Source organism: Nesoenas mayeri, assembly GCF_963082525.1.
Source record: "Nesoenas mayeri genome assembly, chromosome: 23".
Taxonomy (NCBI): domain Eukaryota; kingdom Metazoa; phylum Chordata; class Aves; order Columbiformes; family Columbidae; genus Nesoenas; species Nesoenas mayeri.
Window position 1 is genome coordinate 728,413 of NC_137574.1, and position 17,391 is coordinate 745,803.

At 60.6% G+C, this 17,391-nt stretch overlaps 1 protein-coding gene across 1 annotated transcript; it reads right to left on the bottom strand.

Annotated features, from left to right (window-relative positions):
- Positions 1-12,323: 12,323 nt before the first annotated feature.
- Positions 12,324-15,853, bottom strand: LOC308048950 (green-sensitive opsin; the record flags this gene model as incomplete). The annotated part of the gene is made up of 5 exons (XM_080358277.1): positions 12,324-12,455; positions 12,628-12,867; positions 12,958-13,123; positions 13,586-13,754; positions 15,493-15,853. 5 exons carry the CDS (start codon positions 15,851-15,853, stop codon positions 12,324-12,326), a joined length of 1,068 nt encoding a protein of 355 aa, XP_080214403.1.
- Positions 15,854-17,391: the final 1,538 nt, after the last annotated feature.

Consider the following 17,391-nt stretch of genomic DNA (forward strand, 5'->3'; position numbering starts at 1 on the left):
AGTCCAAATTCTGTTAGTAATAAATACATAAACCAGTTAAAAATAAATTGATTAGCCAAGGATATCCTCTTAACACTCTTTAAACTCTAACATCTGTTTGCAATAAATAATTCAGCGGGTAGATATTAACGAGGAGGCCGGGCACGGCGGGGGGGCCGCGCGGGGGCTCCGCGGGGACACGGGGCACGTGCACGCGGTGGGCACAGCCCGCTGACGTCGCACACGTGTTTTCTGGCACATCCCTGTCCCGCCGCGGGATCCCGGGGAGCAGGGGCCGCGGTCCCCCTGCCTGGCTGCAGCAGCAGAGCCGGCTGGCACAGCCTGCTAATTGCTGGGTTTCTCCTTTTTAATCAGCGCTCGCAGCTGCTGTGCCCGACGCGCGAGGGGCTGCTCCTGGCGCCTGTCCCGAGCCCGGCGCCGTGTCCCCGCGCAGCCGGAGCAGCCAGCTGGAGTCCGACCAAGGCTGGAGTGAGTAACGCACTGGGGAGACTGGAGGGCACCGGCAGCTCCGGGTGGGGGGACAGGGATGAGGGACAGACCCACTGGGACCCAACGCTCCAGTCCCCACTGCTCCATCCTCCAGTCCCTGCTGCTCCATCCTCCAGTACCTGCTGCTCCATCCTCTGCCAAAACAGCTCCCAGAGCTCCTGAGGCCACAACGAAGCGCTTCTCCTATTAATCACCCCCTCCTGTCGGTGTCTGCCCAGGAATTAAACCCATTTGTCACTGCTGCCCGTCCCCAGCCGCCCGGCTCCCGTGTGCTCATCTCGCGGGGCGACTGCTCGTGGCGGCCCCACAGCCTGTCTGCCCCGCGTCCTCAGCACCACACGCCTTATCCTGTCTCTGGCTGCTGAGAAACATCCCAGGGCACGCACAGAGCGATTCCTCCTGGTCTCCACCTCCACAGCCCCATCCCAGGCTGGGAACCCCCGCACCGCCGTGGTCAGGCAGCCCCTGAGCCCGGCACTCGCTGGTGCTGCAGGGCTGAGCTGGGCTGAGATCACTCCTCCGCTCTCCCAGAACCCACCGGCAGATTCCAACGAGCCCCTTACATCCTCCCTTTCCCAGGGCTGAAGTGACAAGCCCCCTGAGTCGTTCCGCAGCCGACCCCGAGCCCCCCAAGCCGGGAGCATCGCTGGCAAGCACCAGGTCCCTTCGTCCTGCATCCCCGTGCTCTGCCGCGCCGCGCTGGCTCAGGCGCCACTTGCAGCCCGGCCCCTGGGAACAGTCCCTGGCAGCCAGCGAGAACTGCTCGTTAATTAGCCTCGGTTACTCCCGAGCATCCCCTGCAATAACACACAGCTCTTGCCTTTTAACTACCTACAAGTAACCGCTCAGGCTCCAATAACGGGAAGGAACAAGCCCCTGGTTGTGTTGTTTGCAATAATTTTCCTGGCTGTTAACCTGCTCCCATGCTCTTCGTTTTCCTCCGCGAAGCCCCGGATGCAATGGGGAAGGACGGGAGCCAAGTGCGGCTCCGATCCCGCTGCTGACTCGCTGCCAGCACGTTCCGCGGGTCCCATTCCTCCAGCCCGTTCCATGCACTGGTTTTAAGGGCATGGAGCGTGCAGCCACGTGGGTCTGCGCAAGGGAGACTTCTCACTTACGTCAGGCTACAAATTCCAATGGAAAAGGATGGAAAACATGAATGACTGTGACTGAGGTTTTTGTGTTAGTCCTAGAAATCCCGTATCAGCCTCAGAAAGGCACTCGCTGCCCCTAAACATCTTGTAGTGCAAGGAGAACATCGTTCAGCCCTGTCTGAGCTGTCAGCCTTGCAGGATATTCCCAAGGAGCCGCTGTTTTCTTCTCTTGTTGCCTGTAAATCCCCGGCACACTTAATGCCTGTCTCCTGATCGGGAGCTAACGCCGGAGCCCCGAATAAACCTGCTGAAACGCTCCGGCTTAGCATGCCGAGGGTAATGTTCTTAGCCAGCCTCATCGCAGCAAATCTCCATATTTCTCAGGGATAAACGCTCACCTCTCCTCCCTCTGCCTTCTACTTTCTGGCTGATTTTCCACCACGGGTGTGTTGTGGGGCTGTAATTGCTGGCGGGACGCTGAGGCCGCTGGAAGAGTCTTTGTCTCGCCGTACCCCTCTGTCGCACACCCTGCGTGGTCTGCAGGCAGCCCCGTCTTTGATGGGAGATGATTTGCAAAGCCAGAAGCTGGGAAGCCCCTGAGCACCTTTCGGCTGGGCCGGTCCCGGCGGTGGGACGGGAGGTGCTGGCTAGGCTGGCGGTGAGTGCCGGCTGCACCGCGGGCACGGCGGTGCCGGGAGGGGTCCCAGCGTCACTGTGGCGGAGCAGCGACCGGTGGCACCGTGGGCTGTTCGGGGCACTGCAGCTCCTCTGCGGGTCGCTCCGGGGTCTGGGGTCGCTTGTGCCCGCTCAGGCAGGGGCTGCTCGGTTTGACACTGACTCACATGCATTCCCGGTGCTGCCTTTTGAATTTCAGGGGCAAAGGGAGCGGAACCCCCACCCTGCCCACGCCGCTGCGCTGCCCCGACCTGCTGCTGCTGCTGAGGAACAACCAGGGCTCGAAAGCCACGTGTGGCAGAGAGAGGCTGCGTCGAAACAGGGCCCAGGTCAGCGAGCTCAGAGCCACGCGGCCTCAATCACAAGCCGTGCGGTAAGAGGAGGTGCTGGGCAGGGTGCGCTGGCAGCGCGCAGCCCGTCTGGGCGCAGAGCGTGGGTGGAGAAGGGAAAAGAGACGGTGGAAGGGGAGAGATGGGGGAGCTGGTGGGGGGAGGAGGGACAGGCAGGGATTGTTCCTAAAGCACTGAGGGGGGGGAAATGAGAATGTAGATCACCAGAATTGGCGAGGGACAGGCCATAAAGCAAAAATAAAAAGGTATTATAATTTATGATGCACAGTAAAAATATCCTGGGAACTGGGTTATGAAGAAGAATTCATTCTCTCGCCAACTCTGCGTATCCTTAAAGATGATAAATGACATTATGATTCTTCCTTGTATCCGAGCGCTGGAAAATTCACTCCACCTTGGAGCTCTGTCTGTGTCCCCTCTGTGCCCGTCCTGCCCCCCAAAGCCAAGAGCTGCCAAGCCAGACCCGCCACTGACCCCCCGTGGGGAGGGTCCCCCAGACCTGCCTGGAGACGCGGCTCCGGGATGCAGTGCCCAGGGGGTGCAGTGTGGGGGTGCAGTGTGGAGGGTGCAGTGCTGGGGGGCACAGTGCATAGGGGTGCAGTGTGTGTGTGTCACAGAGCTGTGCCCAGGACTTCTGCCACCACTTCTGGGGGGCTGTTTGTCCCCCCGTCCCCAGACGCAGATCCTCCTGCCCATCCGGGTGGCTGCTGGTGTCCTTTGCTTGGTGCGGATGGTGTCCCAGTGTCTGCAGGTGCCACAGCAGAGCTGAGCGGAGGAGCCCCCGCGCCCCCGGCCCGTGCAGGGCGCACGTTTGGTGCGAGTGCGAGAAATTCCCTTTGTCACCCAGAGCCGTGTGGCCTTCGAACCCGGCCCAGGCAGGTCAGGACCGGGTCCAGGAGCTGGGTTGGCCTTTACCCAGCTGAACGCTGCGGAGCAAGGTGTAAATGTGGATTAGTTGTTCACAAGGTGGATTTAAAGAGTTAGGAGAACTGAAGCCAAAACTTCCTTTAAAGCGCACAAGCAGCCTTGGCGTCTCTTCCCTCCCCTCCGCACAAAGCCAGCCCGCTGGGTGCTGCTTTGATAAGAGCCCTTGATGCCTCCGTGCCTCCAGGCACCGAATAAAAGGTTTAATTACCCGGTGCCAGGCCCGCAGCGCTGCTGACAGCCCGGCTGCTCCTGCAGCGCCACGGGAGGGAGGGAGGGAAAGCTGCCTGCAGAGCAGCCCGTCCCAGGTCATCTGCAGGAGCGGCTGCTGCTGCTGCTCCGGGCGCTGGGCACAGCCCCTGCTCGCCCTGCTGCGCTCCGGGACGCCGGCTCCCTCTGTCCGCGGGGTGGCGGGTCCCTCTGTCCCCGTGGTGGTGGGTCCCTCTGTCCCCAGGGCAGTGGGTCCCTCTGTCCCCGTGGTGGTGGGTCCCTCTGTCCCCAGGGCAGTGGGTCCCTCTGTCCCCGGGGTGGCGGGTCCCTTTGCTCACTCACTTCTAGAGAAGCATCATGAGCTGGGAACCAGTGCTGAAGTGGAGGGTGGGGACCAGTCCCATTGGTAACGGCTAAAGAGGGAGTGAGTAATAAACAGGGACGGTGGATATTTGGCAAGATAAATGGTGCACAGAAAATACACTGCTTGCAAACTTTGTGGGGATAAAAATGATTTGAAGAGATGCCATCAAGATAAAAATCATATCTGTTCAAGAACAACTCCTCACAAGTGTTATTAATAGTACCCAAGATTGTTACACTGGGAAGGACTTTAAAATATTGCGTTTGCTTTTGCTGTGGGCGCTGCCTGGTTCAGCTCCCGGTGTGCGCCCGGCCGGGGGGCGCGGTGACCCCAGGCGGGTGGGCGGCGGGTGAGGTGGCCGGGCACGCCGGCCCCGCTTCCCCCAGTTCGGCTCCTCGGCACCCCCGGGGCCGTGGGTTTGGGGTGCAGCTCCGTTTCTCCACCCTGCGCTCCAGCCGTCAGCGCCCCCTGCACCCCGAGCTGCCCCTGCGCGGCGGCACTTTGGTGGGCGCTTTGCTGTGGCCACCCTGACGTCAATGCTCTGGACTCTTGCACAGAGCCCCCCCGTACCCCATAACAGCAGCCGGGGGGACATCAGTGAGAGGCTCCAGCTGCTGCTTTCCCCGCGCCCCGGGAAGCTGCGCTTTGCTGGGATGAAAGGCTCCTCCAGCATCACAGGCCCCCTCCCGGGGTGTTTAATTACCGGCTGTGATCCACTTGTCTCCTCAGCTTCTCTTTGCCAACATCAAGGTGCCGCTCAGCCGGGTCCCCCGTCCCACTCGTCAGCTCCATCGCTGCGGTTCCCGCTGCCACGCGGGGACAGGGACACGGGGAGGGATGTGCTGAGGTCGAGCTTTGCTCAGCACGGTGCTCGCTCGTTCTGCCCCTTCCCAAAGACCCCGATGTCCCCATCTGTCCCCTCTCCGCTGCTTAACCCTCTGCAGAGCTTGTCTCTGCGCAGCCTCAGCCTCTCCCCCTGACACCCCCAGTCCTCTCTGTGCATCCGGGCACATGTTGCAGCTCTCCTCTCCTGCAGCTCCGTGCGTCCTGCAGCTCCGTGCGTCCCTCTGTCCCCTTAGCCCCCAGCCCCGTCCTCGCTGCCGCTCTCTCTGGGCTCCTTCCCAGCACTTGCCACCTTTCAGCCTGCTGAGGGTTCATCGTGCTGCCTGGGCTGCCGGTGCTGCAGGAGAAGCGGCATCGCTGCTGTATTTTAAGCCGACTGGGTTGAAAGCTGTGAAAGCAGAACTGAGAATTTAATGGCACATTAAATATACAGCTGATTGTTAGGTCCAGTTTTGATTTCAAAGCAAATATGGGCTTGGGAATTAAGGATGAAGATGAGTCTCACTACGAGGTAAATAAAAATTAACTGATGGTCATATAAATATACCTGCGTATTAAAAGCAGGCATGAGTTTTTGAAATACACTTGGTTAGACAAGCGAGAGTTTGGGGTTATTTTTATTAAAGCTTCATAAAGATGGCAAAAATTCAAGGACTTACAAACAATAAAAATACCCCCAGCTCCGCTATCTACCTCTGGATGTTTATGGCTGTTTGGAGCTCCTTGCACAAAATAAAAGCACCGCCACAAATTAAGGCAGTTGCTTGTGCTGCCTCTTGTCCGCGGTCTCTGCAGGCGACTGAGCGCTGCCCGGGCGGGGGGCAGCGGGGGCCTGGGGACGGTCCCGGCGCCCCGCGGGATGGAGGGGCTCCCCAGCTGGGAAATGGAGTGCAACGGAGTAATTGCAGGAGTTAATTAGGGCTGTCCCTTGGATGCAAGTCCCTGGGTGTGGGTGCAATTAGGCATCATCCCCGATGATGCTCCCGCAGGGTCTGTTTACACTGGGGTGCTGGGACAGGGCTTCCCGGCCAAGCCCGCGCTGGCGTTTGTGTTGCTGTAGCACAAGTGTGGAATAATGACATTTGGCTAAACCAGGTTTTACCAGCTGAATTTGTACTTTGCGCATGCGGCACATCTGGAAAGCCGGTGCTGGTTTGGGTACGGAGCGGCAGTGAGGAGTGAATCCCAGCACGGACGGCTCGGGGCTCGCGGGTCCTGCCCAGCCGAGACTTGGCTTAGTCCAGAACAGCAGCCCTGCAGTGAGGAGGAGGGAGAGGGAGCCAAAACGAGAAAGAAACGCTCCTGCTTCACGAGCAGTCGCCTCTGATTGTTACCAAACCTCTTGCAAGCATGAAACAACAAAGAAGTGAAACGTGGAGATAATTAAGGACATAATTGTAAACAGACAACTGCTTAATTAAGCTTTTCCTCTTTAAACCTGACAGAATCTGCTTACAAGGTGTGAGCGGGAGGGGAGGCTGCCCATATGCTGGGCCATCTGCACCGCGGGCGGGAGGCGAGAGCGCAGCCGGAGGAGGAGGAGGATGCTCCGGGTGGGGAAAAGAGCATCGCGGCCCCGCTCTGCCCCGGTCCCACACGTGTCCCCAGTGGGGCGGCACTGGCACGTCCCCATCTCCCTTCAGCTGCTGAAAAGAGCGGAGCCAGCCCAGCTTTGAGCTCCTCTCTCTCTTTTCCCTCCTTTGTGGGATATGGGGGACGAGGACGAACAGACAGCAAAGATGAATAAGTGGGAGAAAAAGGGAGGGGGACACCTGGCTCAGGCTGCTTCAGTCTGAGATTCCAGTTGAAGTCATAATGCCGTTAGGAACACGATTCTGAGTTTATGAACATGTTATTTGTATTGATTTATCCCCACAGCCCTCAAGACTTCTGAAAAATAATGATGTGAAAGGGCAAGGGCGGGATCCTGGAACGTGTTCTCTGCAGCAGCTGAGGAGGTGACGAGACGGGCAGCTCCACGCGCCTCCTGGAGAGCATGGGGAGCTGGGGGAGCCCGGGGAGCCCCGCGGGCCGGGGCTGAGCAGCCGCAGCCGGGGCTCTGCCCTTGATAGGGCTGGACGGGCCATGGGGGGTTTGCGGGGAGAGGAGCTGCTGAAGCTGCCCGGGGAGCCAGGGACCGGTGGGGTGCTCCTCTGGGCTTCGGTGGAGCCCGCACAGGAGACCCCAGCGATGGGTTTGGCGCTTGTCCCTTCTGCAGAGCCCGAGTGCTGCCCACCGTGAGCGCCGCAGTTGGGCGGTTTGGTGCAAGCTGAGCTCATCTCCCGCAGCCGCTTTAATTCGGTGCCGCGCTCGGTGCCGTCCCTGCCAGCAGGGCTGTCGGCAGAGCCATCGCTCATCTGCCTGGGTTAGCTGCGGCCCACGCGCGCCTGCTCTTATCTCCCTGTTTATTGCTGTAAATTATTGAAGTCGGAAAGGCTGACTCAGCAATGGAGGCTGGGGGAGATTTTTATGCATCTATCAAAGTGACGAGTCCCGCTCCCGGCGGCGTTTATCGCCCCCGTGTCACCTTGCGGTGGGCTCGCGTCTGCGCTGGCGCTGCCGGTGGCAGCTGCACGAGTGACTTGTGCTGCGCTGGGGCTGCTCAAAGTGGGGTGAAACTCGGGTATGGCTTGATTTTTGGGGTGCTCTGAGAGCTCAGGCCGTAGCGAGTCAGCGCTGGGGCTGCCCGGTGGTTCAAGCAATACCCTCGTCTTCAGGCAGCCGCAGAAAATCCCTCGTTTCGGGGAAGTGCGGCTTGTCCCCAGCGCTGCGGTGCCCGTCCTGTGCAGCGCCATCCTGCCACCCGCCCGCGGGTCCCCGTGGGGGACGCGTCCCCCTCCGGGGTGCCATGGCCACGTCTCCTGGGCTCCCAGGGAGGGGAAAGTTGTGTTTGTGCATTTGTTCCCCTTTAATCCATCGAAGTGCCGTGGAGGCCTGCTAATGAAGTGTTGAAGATGGATTGTGGCCGGGTTGTGTTACACGGGGCTCACAGGATAGTTAATTACCTTGGGAAGCTTGAATGCAATGAATACTTCATAAAGCAAAAGCCAACAGTGAATTATTCATTATCCATTTATCGGGGGCAGCTGTGATAAACCGTCTGGGCAGGGACTGGGTGGGGCTCCCCTGCCGGCCATGGGGCAGAGATGGACCTGCTTGTCTCCCCATGGCTGTGGGACCCACTGGGCTCCTCCAGGGGGCAATTTGGGGGATCCATTCCCTAAAGCTTTGCTGGGTTTGCTCGGTTGTGCGCTGAGGCAGCACACACCTGAAAAATCCAGCAAGGGGCTGGGAAGGGGGATTGGAGACAGCGAGGGAGCGGGGGGGTCGCCTCCCTGCACGGGGAGAGCAGCGCGGGCCGTCTGCAGCAGAGCCGCGTGTTCCCCAAAAGGACACGCACTGGCCACCCACAAACTCGAACCCGGGCGGCAGCTTGGCCGGGGGGGGATGCTGCGGGGACGCTGCGGGGGGCAGGCAGCCCAGCACCAGGCACAGGGGCGTTACAGACACCTGCCCGGCTGCTTGGCTTGCCGTGTTCTACCCAGGGAGGAATGAAGATCCGTTCTGAGCTCTGAATTGTGCCCAAGGAGCGAAACCCAGGGAAGAGGAGCTGTGGTGGGAACCTCAGACCGCAGGTAACGCCAGGGGCTGGACGGGCTGTAAATCGCGCAGGGCTGGATGGTGCCTGAGCGGGGACGGGGCTGTCGCGTCCCGGCTGCCACAAGGAATGGGATTTGCTGCCATCTACCTCTGCCACACTCCATGGGCCACCCGTGGGGCTGGGGCTGCTCCTGGGAGCCCCAAACCAGCCCGATCTGGGACCGGAGCGGGGCTGGGAGTCTCGTGGGCGGTGCTGTGGTTCCTGCTCTCATCCCAGTGCTGTTCCTGAGCCAGGCGAGCCGGCTGCCCTGCCCTGGCTCCCGCTGCCCTCCCCGCTCCGCATCCAGCAATTCTTTTGGCGCATGCTGCACATCTGGCAGGACACAGCTGGCTGGGACATTCCCCAAAGCTCTGGTTAATCCCGTGTCTCACCCCGCTGATGGAGACGCGGCAGCAGCAGGATGTCCCGGTCCTGTCCCTCCTGTGGCATCGGCTCTGCTGCTGCATCTTAGCGCCTCCTCAGCACCAATCCGACAGCGCGCAGCCCGGGCCGTCCTCCCTCTCCGTGCTCAATTTGTAGTTCTGTGTTATCCCCCGAAATCTGTGCTCCTGCTGATGTTCTCCAGACCTTAAAGAATATTTAACCACCTGTTAAATTATTTATCCCTCTGAGGTTTCGTGCACTCAGGACAACTCGCAGGCCTCCTGGAGAATTAACTAGAGCCATAAATCAAAGAGACGTTTGAGAAATGTCCCGCTGCTCGTGCTGATGGTGGCCTGGCCCCTGAAATGCCGCTTGCAGGCTGGGAGCCGGGTGCTGCCACTTGCCGCTATTACTTGTTTAGGAGCTTGTTAAATTTAGAAGTTAAGTGGACTCCGGGAAATGGATGCGATGCACCGGGTGCCGGCTGCGTGGGAAGCTGGGCGGCTGCCACCCCGGTGCTCCTTGTACGGGGGGTGTTTTCCAGGTTTTCAAAGCCCGGCCATCGATCCCGCTGCGGGCGAGAGGCCCCGTGGGCAGGGACAGCGATGCTGCGGGGGCAGAGGGGACGGGGACACTGCAGCAGCTGCATGCGCACGAAGCACAGGGGACGCGCCTGGTCCCCCCAGGGGCTCTTGGGGGTCCTGGGCATGTGAAAGGCTGGCGGCTTTTACCCATTGCCTTGCACAGGGTGTTTTGGACACGTGCAGCAGCAGCAGCCCTGCTCAGGCGTGCGTGCAAAAGCGGTTTGGGGCAGGGGACAGATCCTGGCGCTCTGACGTCCCTTTGCAGCATCATATGGAGCGAAATGTGTTTGAGTGGCCTCGGGCAGGGCCTCTCGGTGCACAAGCTGTTCGTGGCGCTGCGGGATGCGGCCGATGCCAGGTGACACCCGGGGGCTGCGCTGCAAGGACCTTCCCATCTTTCCGAACCTCCCACAGATTGCCCCGCGCCCCGCGGGCTGCAGCGCGCTTCCCCCCGCGGCTTCTCTGCTTTTACGGCTGTTTTCTGTGCTTTGCATTGCCTGAACGCTGCTGATCGCGTTGTGGTGAGTCGGGGGCGTCTCTCCCATCCGCTCCGTGCCGGCAGAGGGGACGCGGTGGTGCGAGGGGTGAACACAGTGCAGGGCCCTGAGCCCACCTTCCCTCATAAACCCAGAGACGCGGCTGCCCAAGCGAGGGTGCAAAGCTGCGGACAGACCCCAGAGGGGGCTTTTCCCGTCCTGCGCTGCCCCTGCCTGGCTCCATCCTGCTCTTCATCCCCTCTGAAATGAGAATGGTGGTTTATCGCTCTGCCTGGCGGGCAGCAATCCAAGGGAGTGAGAAAGAGCCTGCAGCAGCCAGCCGGGGAGAGCGCTAGGTAATAGAGGTATTTATTAAAGGAGGGAGGAAATTTATATGCTATTCCTGCTTCTCCAGCTCTCAGTCATTGCCAAGGGGAGAGGAGGAGTGGGCAGCTCGCGCAGGAAATAGCCAGAAGTCTGTTTTCTGCCCATTTGTCAGTCTGATGAACAAGAAAAATACAGGCGGTGTTGATGAAGGAGAAATGGAGAGTCTGGAGGAGGCTGGTGTGTCTCTCCATGGCCGAGCACAGCGGGAGCCCCCGGAGCCCCTGGACCGGGGCTGGGGGACACACGGCTGGCGCGTTGGTGGCAGGAGCTGGGAATGGGTACATGGGGAGAAGAGGGGACAGGTGGGAGGAGATGGGAGAGGGGGCTGTGGGGAGGAGATGAGATGGGAGAGGGGGCTGTGGGGAGGAGATGAGATGGGAGAGGGGGCTGTGGGGAGGAGATGAAATGGGAGAGGGGGCTGTGGGGAGGAGATGAGATGGGAGAGGGGGCTGTGGGGAGGAGCAAAGGAGCTCTGGGGGGCGGGCTGGGGGTGCGGGGGCTCTCGCTGTCCGCAGCCATCACCACCATCCGTGTGTCTCCCCTTTGCCAGGCCCCCCCGCCTGCTGTTTTATCTGAAGTACTTGGCATCTCCCGGAGAAGAGCACTAGGGAGTAAATACCCAGCAAGCATTAAGTGCTAATAATTCCCTACTTTTATTTGCAGTTATCCACCTACATGAAAGAGGCTGGGTTTTTGCTGACACTTTCTTGCTGGGGATTGAATGCTGCCTGAATCATCCATCCAGGGCCATTTGTTCATAAAAGTAAGGAATTGCTCTTTGAATCCTTTTATTGCTGCTAACGTGACGCAGGCAGCGGTGATGGGTTCGGAGAGCCGGTGCTGGGGAGCGGCACGAATGTGGGTTCCTGCCCCCCCCGGGGGGGTCTCTGGGGGTCTCTGGGCTCAGCCCATGGCGAAGCGGCTGCTGGGGCCGTGCAGCGTGCCCCCGGCACTGGGAAACCGTGGCTGCTCCAGGCCGCGGCCCCTGGGCTGCCCCTGGGCCGGTGTTTCGGGGCAGGGTCTGTGTCTGTGCCGCCGGGGTCTCCAGCAGCCACCGCGGGACAAGGACCAGGGACGACCCTCGCCGAGCCCATCCTGCTCCCCGCGGATGGCTCCGAATTAGCCATGTTATTAACTACAAGCTGCTTTTCCCCCAACTGCTGCTTGTGCAGACGATAACTGATCTAAAATGAATGGAGCCCATTACTGCAGTTTTCCTAAGCAGCCGACGGCAGCACGGGGGTGCGGAGGAGCCGTCCCAGCTGCAGCGGGATGAGAGGCAGACGCTGAAACGGCCCTTGGGCCCGGGTTTCCAGCTGTCTGTGTTTCCCGGCTGCTTTCCTCGACTGCGCCTGAGCTCGGGGGGCGCCGGGGCCGCTGAGCAACCTGAGGCCAAGGATGCTGGAGAGGGTGACAGCGCCAGCTCTGCGTGCGGCTCCCTGCTGGGAACGAGGGACGCGGGAGCGGGACGGGCGCGGGTCGTCCAAGGGCTCCTGGCGCGCAGCTCCCGCCCCCGGGCAGGTGATCGAATGGTTATTTCATAGCCGTGCCAAGCTGGCCTCCTATGCCCACGAAATTAATCAAATTGTAAAGAACAAATAATTGTCATTGGATGTCTCCTCCTTGCAATATGAGGAACTTCAGTGAGAAGGAGCCGTAATGAAGATGGATTAAAGCTTAACTGTGTGAAAATGGGTTACGGAATCTCAAATCAGGTTGACATTTGTCTGGTTTTTATTCCGTATCCCCATCCCAGGTGTGGGCCTCGGCTTCCCAGGGTTTGGACCAGAAAGAGGAGGGAGAACAGCTGAGAAGGGGCAGGTGTGTGCTGAGACTGGGGTGTCTGGGTGTCTGTCTCGGTCCTCGAGCGCGCTGGGTCACCCCAGATCAAACTGTCCATGGTCTATGCAGGTGATACTTGGCTGGAGGAGACGGAGGAGACCTCGGTTTTGCTCTGGGATACAGTGGAGGAGACGTCTTCATCCCCAAAGGGGTTCTTGCCGCAGCAGATTGTGGTGATCATGCAGTTGCGGAACTGAAGGAGGGAGGAAAACAGAGAACGGTGGCACCGGGGGCCAGCGGGGACGCGCTGCGGTGCTGACAGCCCCCGGCTGGCTGCCGGCACTTGCGGGGAGGAGGAAGGTGCCTGCGGTGGCCCTGGGTAAGCCCAGGTGAAGGGTGACCGTGCGTGGCATGGGGCAGCTCACCTGCTTGTTCATGAGGACGTAGATGATGGGGTTGTAGAGGGAGGAGCTCTTGGAGAAGAAGGCAGGCACGGCCATGAGCGTGGCGGTGAAGTCTGCGCCCTTGTTGGTGAAGATCCAGAACGCCACCACGGCGTAGGGCGTCCAGGCCAGCATGAACCCCAGCACCATGAGGATCACCATCCGCGTCACCTCCTTCTCAGCCTTCTGGGTCGTGGCCGACTCCTGCTGCTGGGCGGCTGCCTGCGGGCGGGGGGCAGTGAGGCCACCCTGGGTCACCAACCCCCCGCCCGAGCCACCCACCCCGGCCCCTCCGCCCCCTCCCAGCGTTACCTCTCGGACTTTGCAGATGAGGCGCCCGTAGGAGAAGAAAATGACCACGACTGGGATGATGAAGTGGATGATGAACATGTAGAGGACGTAGGACTCGTTGTGGTAGTCGGGGTTGTGGGTGTAGTAGTCGGGGCCGCAGGAGCACTGCATCCCCTCGGGCATGTATCTGCCGGGAGAAGGGTCGGGGTCTGCACCAGGGCCGTCCCTGGGGCCACTGCGGGGGGCGCAGCCCAGGGGCCGAGTCCCCGGGGGGTGGGGATGCTGAGGGAGTGACGGGTGTGTTTTGGGTGAGCCCTCTGTGCCCCGCGGAGCCGGCTGCGCGGGCTCTGCAGCGTGCGGGTCCCCACAGCTCTGCCGCGGGGATGAGCCGTGCCCGTGGGCCCCTTTCTCTGCAGAACGTAAAGGGAACAGGAAGGGCCGTTGCAGCAGGAGGTGCTGAGCCCGTGGCTGCTGTGGGTCAGGGGACACCGAGCCGTGCTGGGACTGGCGGCTGCGGTCCCGTCTCTGTCCTGACTGCCTCGTTGCCTCTGACCTGCAGCCCAGTGTCAGGTCTGAGCCCCAAACGCGTCTCCTGTCCCTGGGCTGTTTGCTGAGCAGCTGGGGCTGCGCTGAGCACCCTTGCACCCACCTGGACCAGCCGAAGAGCGGGGGAGCGGCGCAGGAAAAGGCCATTATCCAGGTGAAAGCGATGCCCATCATGGCGTGGGATGCGGAGAAGCGGAAGTTTCCCATGGGTTTGCAGACGACGATGTAGCGCTCGATGGCCAAGACGACCAGGGACCACAGAGCGACTTGACCTGCAGGAGGAGAGGACAAGAGAGCGTAGGGTGGAGGTAGGAGCTGCTCCGGGCTTGATCTTCCCTTCGTGCTCGCAGCGAAGAGCAGAGGGGACCGGGGGGCTGGGATCAGCAAAGGATAACCAGCATCCCAGCGAATAACTGAGAATCTCCCGACTGTACCGAGCGGCTCTGGGAGCCGCGGGGGCGTCTGCTGCCGCGGGACGCTGGCGGCGGAGGAGGGGATCATGATGGATCCTTAATAATTTAGAAATCGAGGGGGTGAATTCCACCTGGGTGTGAGGAAGCACGATTTCCGGCAAAGATGCCAGATGTGCCCAAACCTGTTGATGCCTTTAAATGTGTATTTCGTGAGCCTCCCGCCGGTGCCGGATCAGGGGGAGGTGTGTGTGGGAGGCTGTGTGGGTGGGCATGCCTGCACATGTATTTATAAGGGATAATTAAACTTCAGGGGATTGGGAGCGTTTAGTCGGTGCTGTAAGCCTGCTAATGCCCCCAGCTGGGATAATCTGCTGATAACTACACCCTGCGCTGGGATTCGCGGAGACCTGCTGCTCGCACTGCTGCTTCCCATCAAACTTTCCTCCCTGCGAGCAGCAGCCGCCTTGTTCTTCACCAGACACGAACCTCGGAGGGGCCGGTAGCGCTGCCGGCAAGCGCACGGCCCGCTGGATCAGAAATGGTGCAGCCTCTATGATCTTCTGGCACCGATACCAGTTCCCCAGTCCTTGGCTTAGATCAGGACATTTAGCTTTGCTTTTGTCTGGCAGGACATCCATCCTTTTTATTTGATTTTCAGATCAGCATCGTTGCGGGAAATCGCCCCATTTAGGGGGGAAAACAACCCGAGTCCTTGCCGTGGTTATGGGTCGCTGCAGCGAGGCTGAGCGGGCGTCAGATGCGCCGCGAGGTGCCGCGTGGGCCCGCCTGCCTGCGTGGGCAACGGCTGCAAAGTGCATTTTCCTGTTCAGCACGGGCGTTCTGCAGGGCGGAGCGTTGGCGCGTTCCGTGTCCCTGAGAAATGAGCTAAGCGGCTCCCAAGGGCACCCAGATCGGTGCAAGTGGGACAAGAGCTGCCGCAGCGCCTGCCGCCCCCGGTTCTGCGCAAACCTGCAGCCGCCTCCCGGCCGCGCTGCTGCTCTCCTGCGCTTCCGAGCTGCCGCCTCTTGCTTTTGGCTCCAGATGAGTGGGGCCCCTCTCCTTGTGTCCCCTCCCCATGTCCCCGTGCGGGGTCTCTCCCAAGGGATGTCTGTTCCCCCTGAACCTTCCCCAACACTCCACCTTGTCCCAAAAAGTGAAGCATTTTGGCGAAGATGCTTGACGTGGCTTCAAGGACATGTGTTCACTTCCAGCAGCCGTGCACCGTCAGTGTGACACCCCCAAGCACACGCTGGGCCGTGCGGGCAGATCCCCCTGGGTTTGGTCCTGCAAACAAGGATCTCATCCCCGGCCCCTTCGTGTCCCCTTGCAGCTGCCCTGCTTGTTGTGAGATGGTGCTTCTCAGCATCAAGACCAAACCTGCATTAATCTCTCTTTCCATCCCCATCAGAAGGAAGCAGCACTTTGCCTGGCGAGCTCTGCCCTGCGCAGCGCGCTGTGACACCGCGGTGGCACGCAAGGTGGCTTTCTGGAGAAGGTGCTGCATGCATCGCCACCATCGCAGTGTGATGAAGGGATGGAATGGGGCTCCTAAAGCCCTGGAGATCACCCCTGCCAACCTCCCACCCCACGGCATTACCTCCCAGCGTGGCGAAGAAGCCCTCAACGGCACAGCCGACGGGCCCGAAGACGAAGTAGCCGTTCCAGGCGGTGTAGAAGGTGACGGTGAAGCCAAAACAGGCCATGAAGAGGTCGGCCACCGCCAAGTTGACCAGGATGTAGTTGAGCGGCTGCCGGAGCTTCTTGTGTTTGAAGGTGACCAAGAGGGTGAGGAGGTTGATGGGCAAACCGGTGGAGATGAGGAAGAAGATGTAGCAGCACACGACGCGGTATTTCCAGGGCTCGGCCAGGTAGTACTGCGGGTACTCGAAGGGGCTTCGCACCACCCCTGTCTTGTTGGACATAGGCACGTAAAAATTGATACCTTCCGTCCCGTTCATCCTGCCAGTGGTACGGCAGTGGCTTTGCTTTAAGGGTGTTTGTTTAAAGCAAATGCTCTGATTTTTCTAAGGAATTTTCCTTCAACCCCAATTAAAAAAATTTAAAAAGTCCCACCCCCCAATGTGGAAAAATACCCAGCCGAAGGGTCCTCCCCCTCAAAAAGCGACAGAGTAAGAAGAGCAGCGGATGCGGGGGACGGGAGCGGTCGCTGGCCCTGCTCCGTGCCCAGGGCGGCGGCGCCCGGGGAGGTTTTATACCCTGGGGCCTCGTCTCGGGAGCGCGGGGGGAGGCTGGATTAGGGGCTCGGCTAACTTCCAGTGACAAGGGCAACGGGATTGAAAGGGGCTGATGGTCTAAGCACCCTCTAAGCAGCCAGTTGGCCCCAAAACCTGCATTAAAGCGTATTAATTGCCATTAAGTGTTTAATATTGTTTAAGGGGTTGGGGGAGGAAGGGACAGGGGGTGGGGGCCCCTTTGGAAGAGGGGCAGAGGCAGGAGGAGCGGGTGGGCTGGCGAGCGGCTGCTTTGGGTGATGGGTGGGGAGATGGCCTGTGTTGGGTCCGCGGTGGGTCACAGCCTGTCCCCGCGTGTCCCTGGGCGGCTGGAGGGCTCCCAGGGAGGGGCTGGGGACAGCCCAGCTCTGCCCCACTCACCTGGAGAGGGCACCGGGGGAGACTGGACCCCGCTCTGTGGGTCTGAGCCATGGGCTTGGCTCTGGCTGCTCTGGGCTTGGCTGCCTGGCTCAGGTGGGTGCTGCCTGGCTCAGGTGGGTGCTGCCTGGCTCAGGTGGGTGCTGCCTGGCTCAGGTGGGTGCTGCCTGGCTCGGTGGGTGCTGCCTGGCTCGGTGGGTGCTGCCTGGCTCGGTGGGTGCTGCCTGGCTCAGGTGGGTGCTGCCTGGCTCGGTGGGTGCTGCCTGGCTCAGGTGGGTGCTGCCTGGCTCGGTGGGTGCTGCCTGGCTCAGGTGGGTGCTGCCTGGCTCGGTGGGTGCTGCCTGGCTCAGGTGGGTGCTGCCTGGCTCGGTGGGTGCTGCCTGGCTCGGTGGGTGCTGCCTGGCTCAGGTGGGTGCTGCCTGGCTCGGTGGGTGCTGCCTGGTGTCTCCATCACCGAGCAAAACCCAGCTCTGCTGCCATGACCAGCCCCACCGGGAGAGCAGGTGGGATGGGAAGAAGCTTCTCCTGGTCTCTCACCAGTCAGTTTGGGATGTGGGATCCCCATGCCAGCACACACAAGACTCTGAAACCCTTCTCAGCAGGGCCAGTGCCAGCTTGGAGCCTTGGTGCTCCATCCCAAGCTCTTTCCTCATCTTTTCCTCCTGGGTCATGGGTGCTCCTTCTCCAGGAGACCTGCCTAAGGCGCCTTAGTGAAGCTCTTCCATTAATCTCTGACGCGGTGGCGTTAATGGCCCTGATCTGTTAATGCGGTAAGCTGTGAGCCTCTTTCCCACCTTCGCCAAGACAAGGTGGATGGAAAAAGTCACTGCTGTCCTGTGGCTGGATGAATGAACAGATGAATGAATGACTGAGGTGTGGGAGCTGGC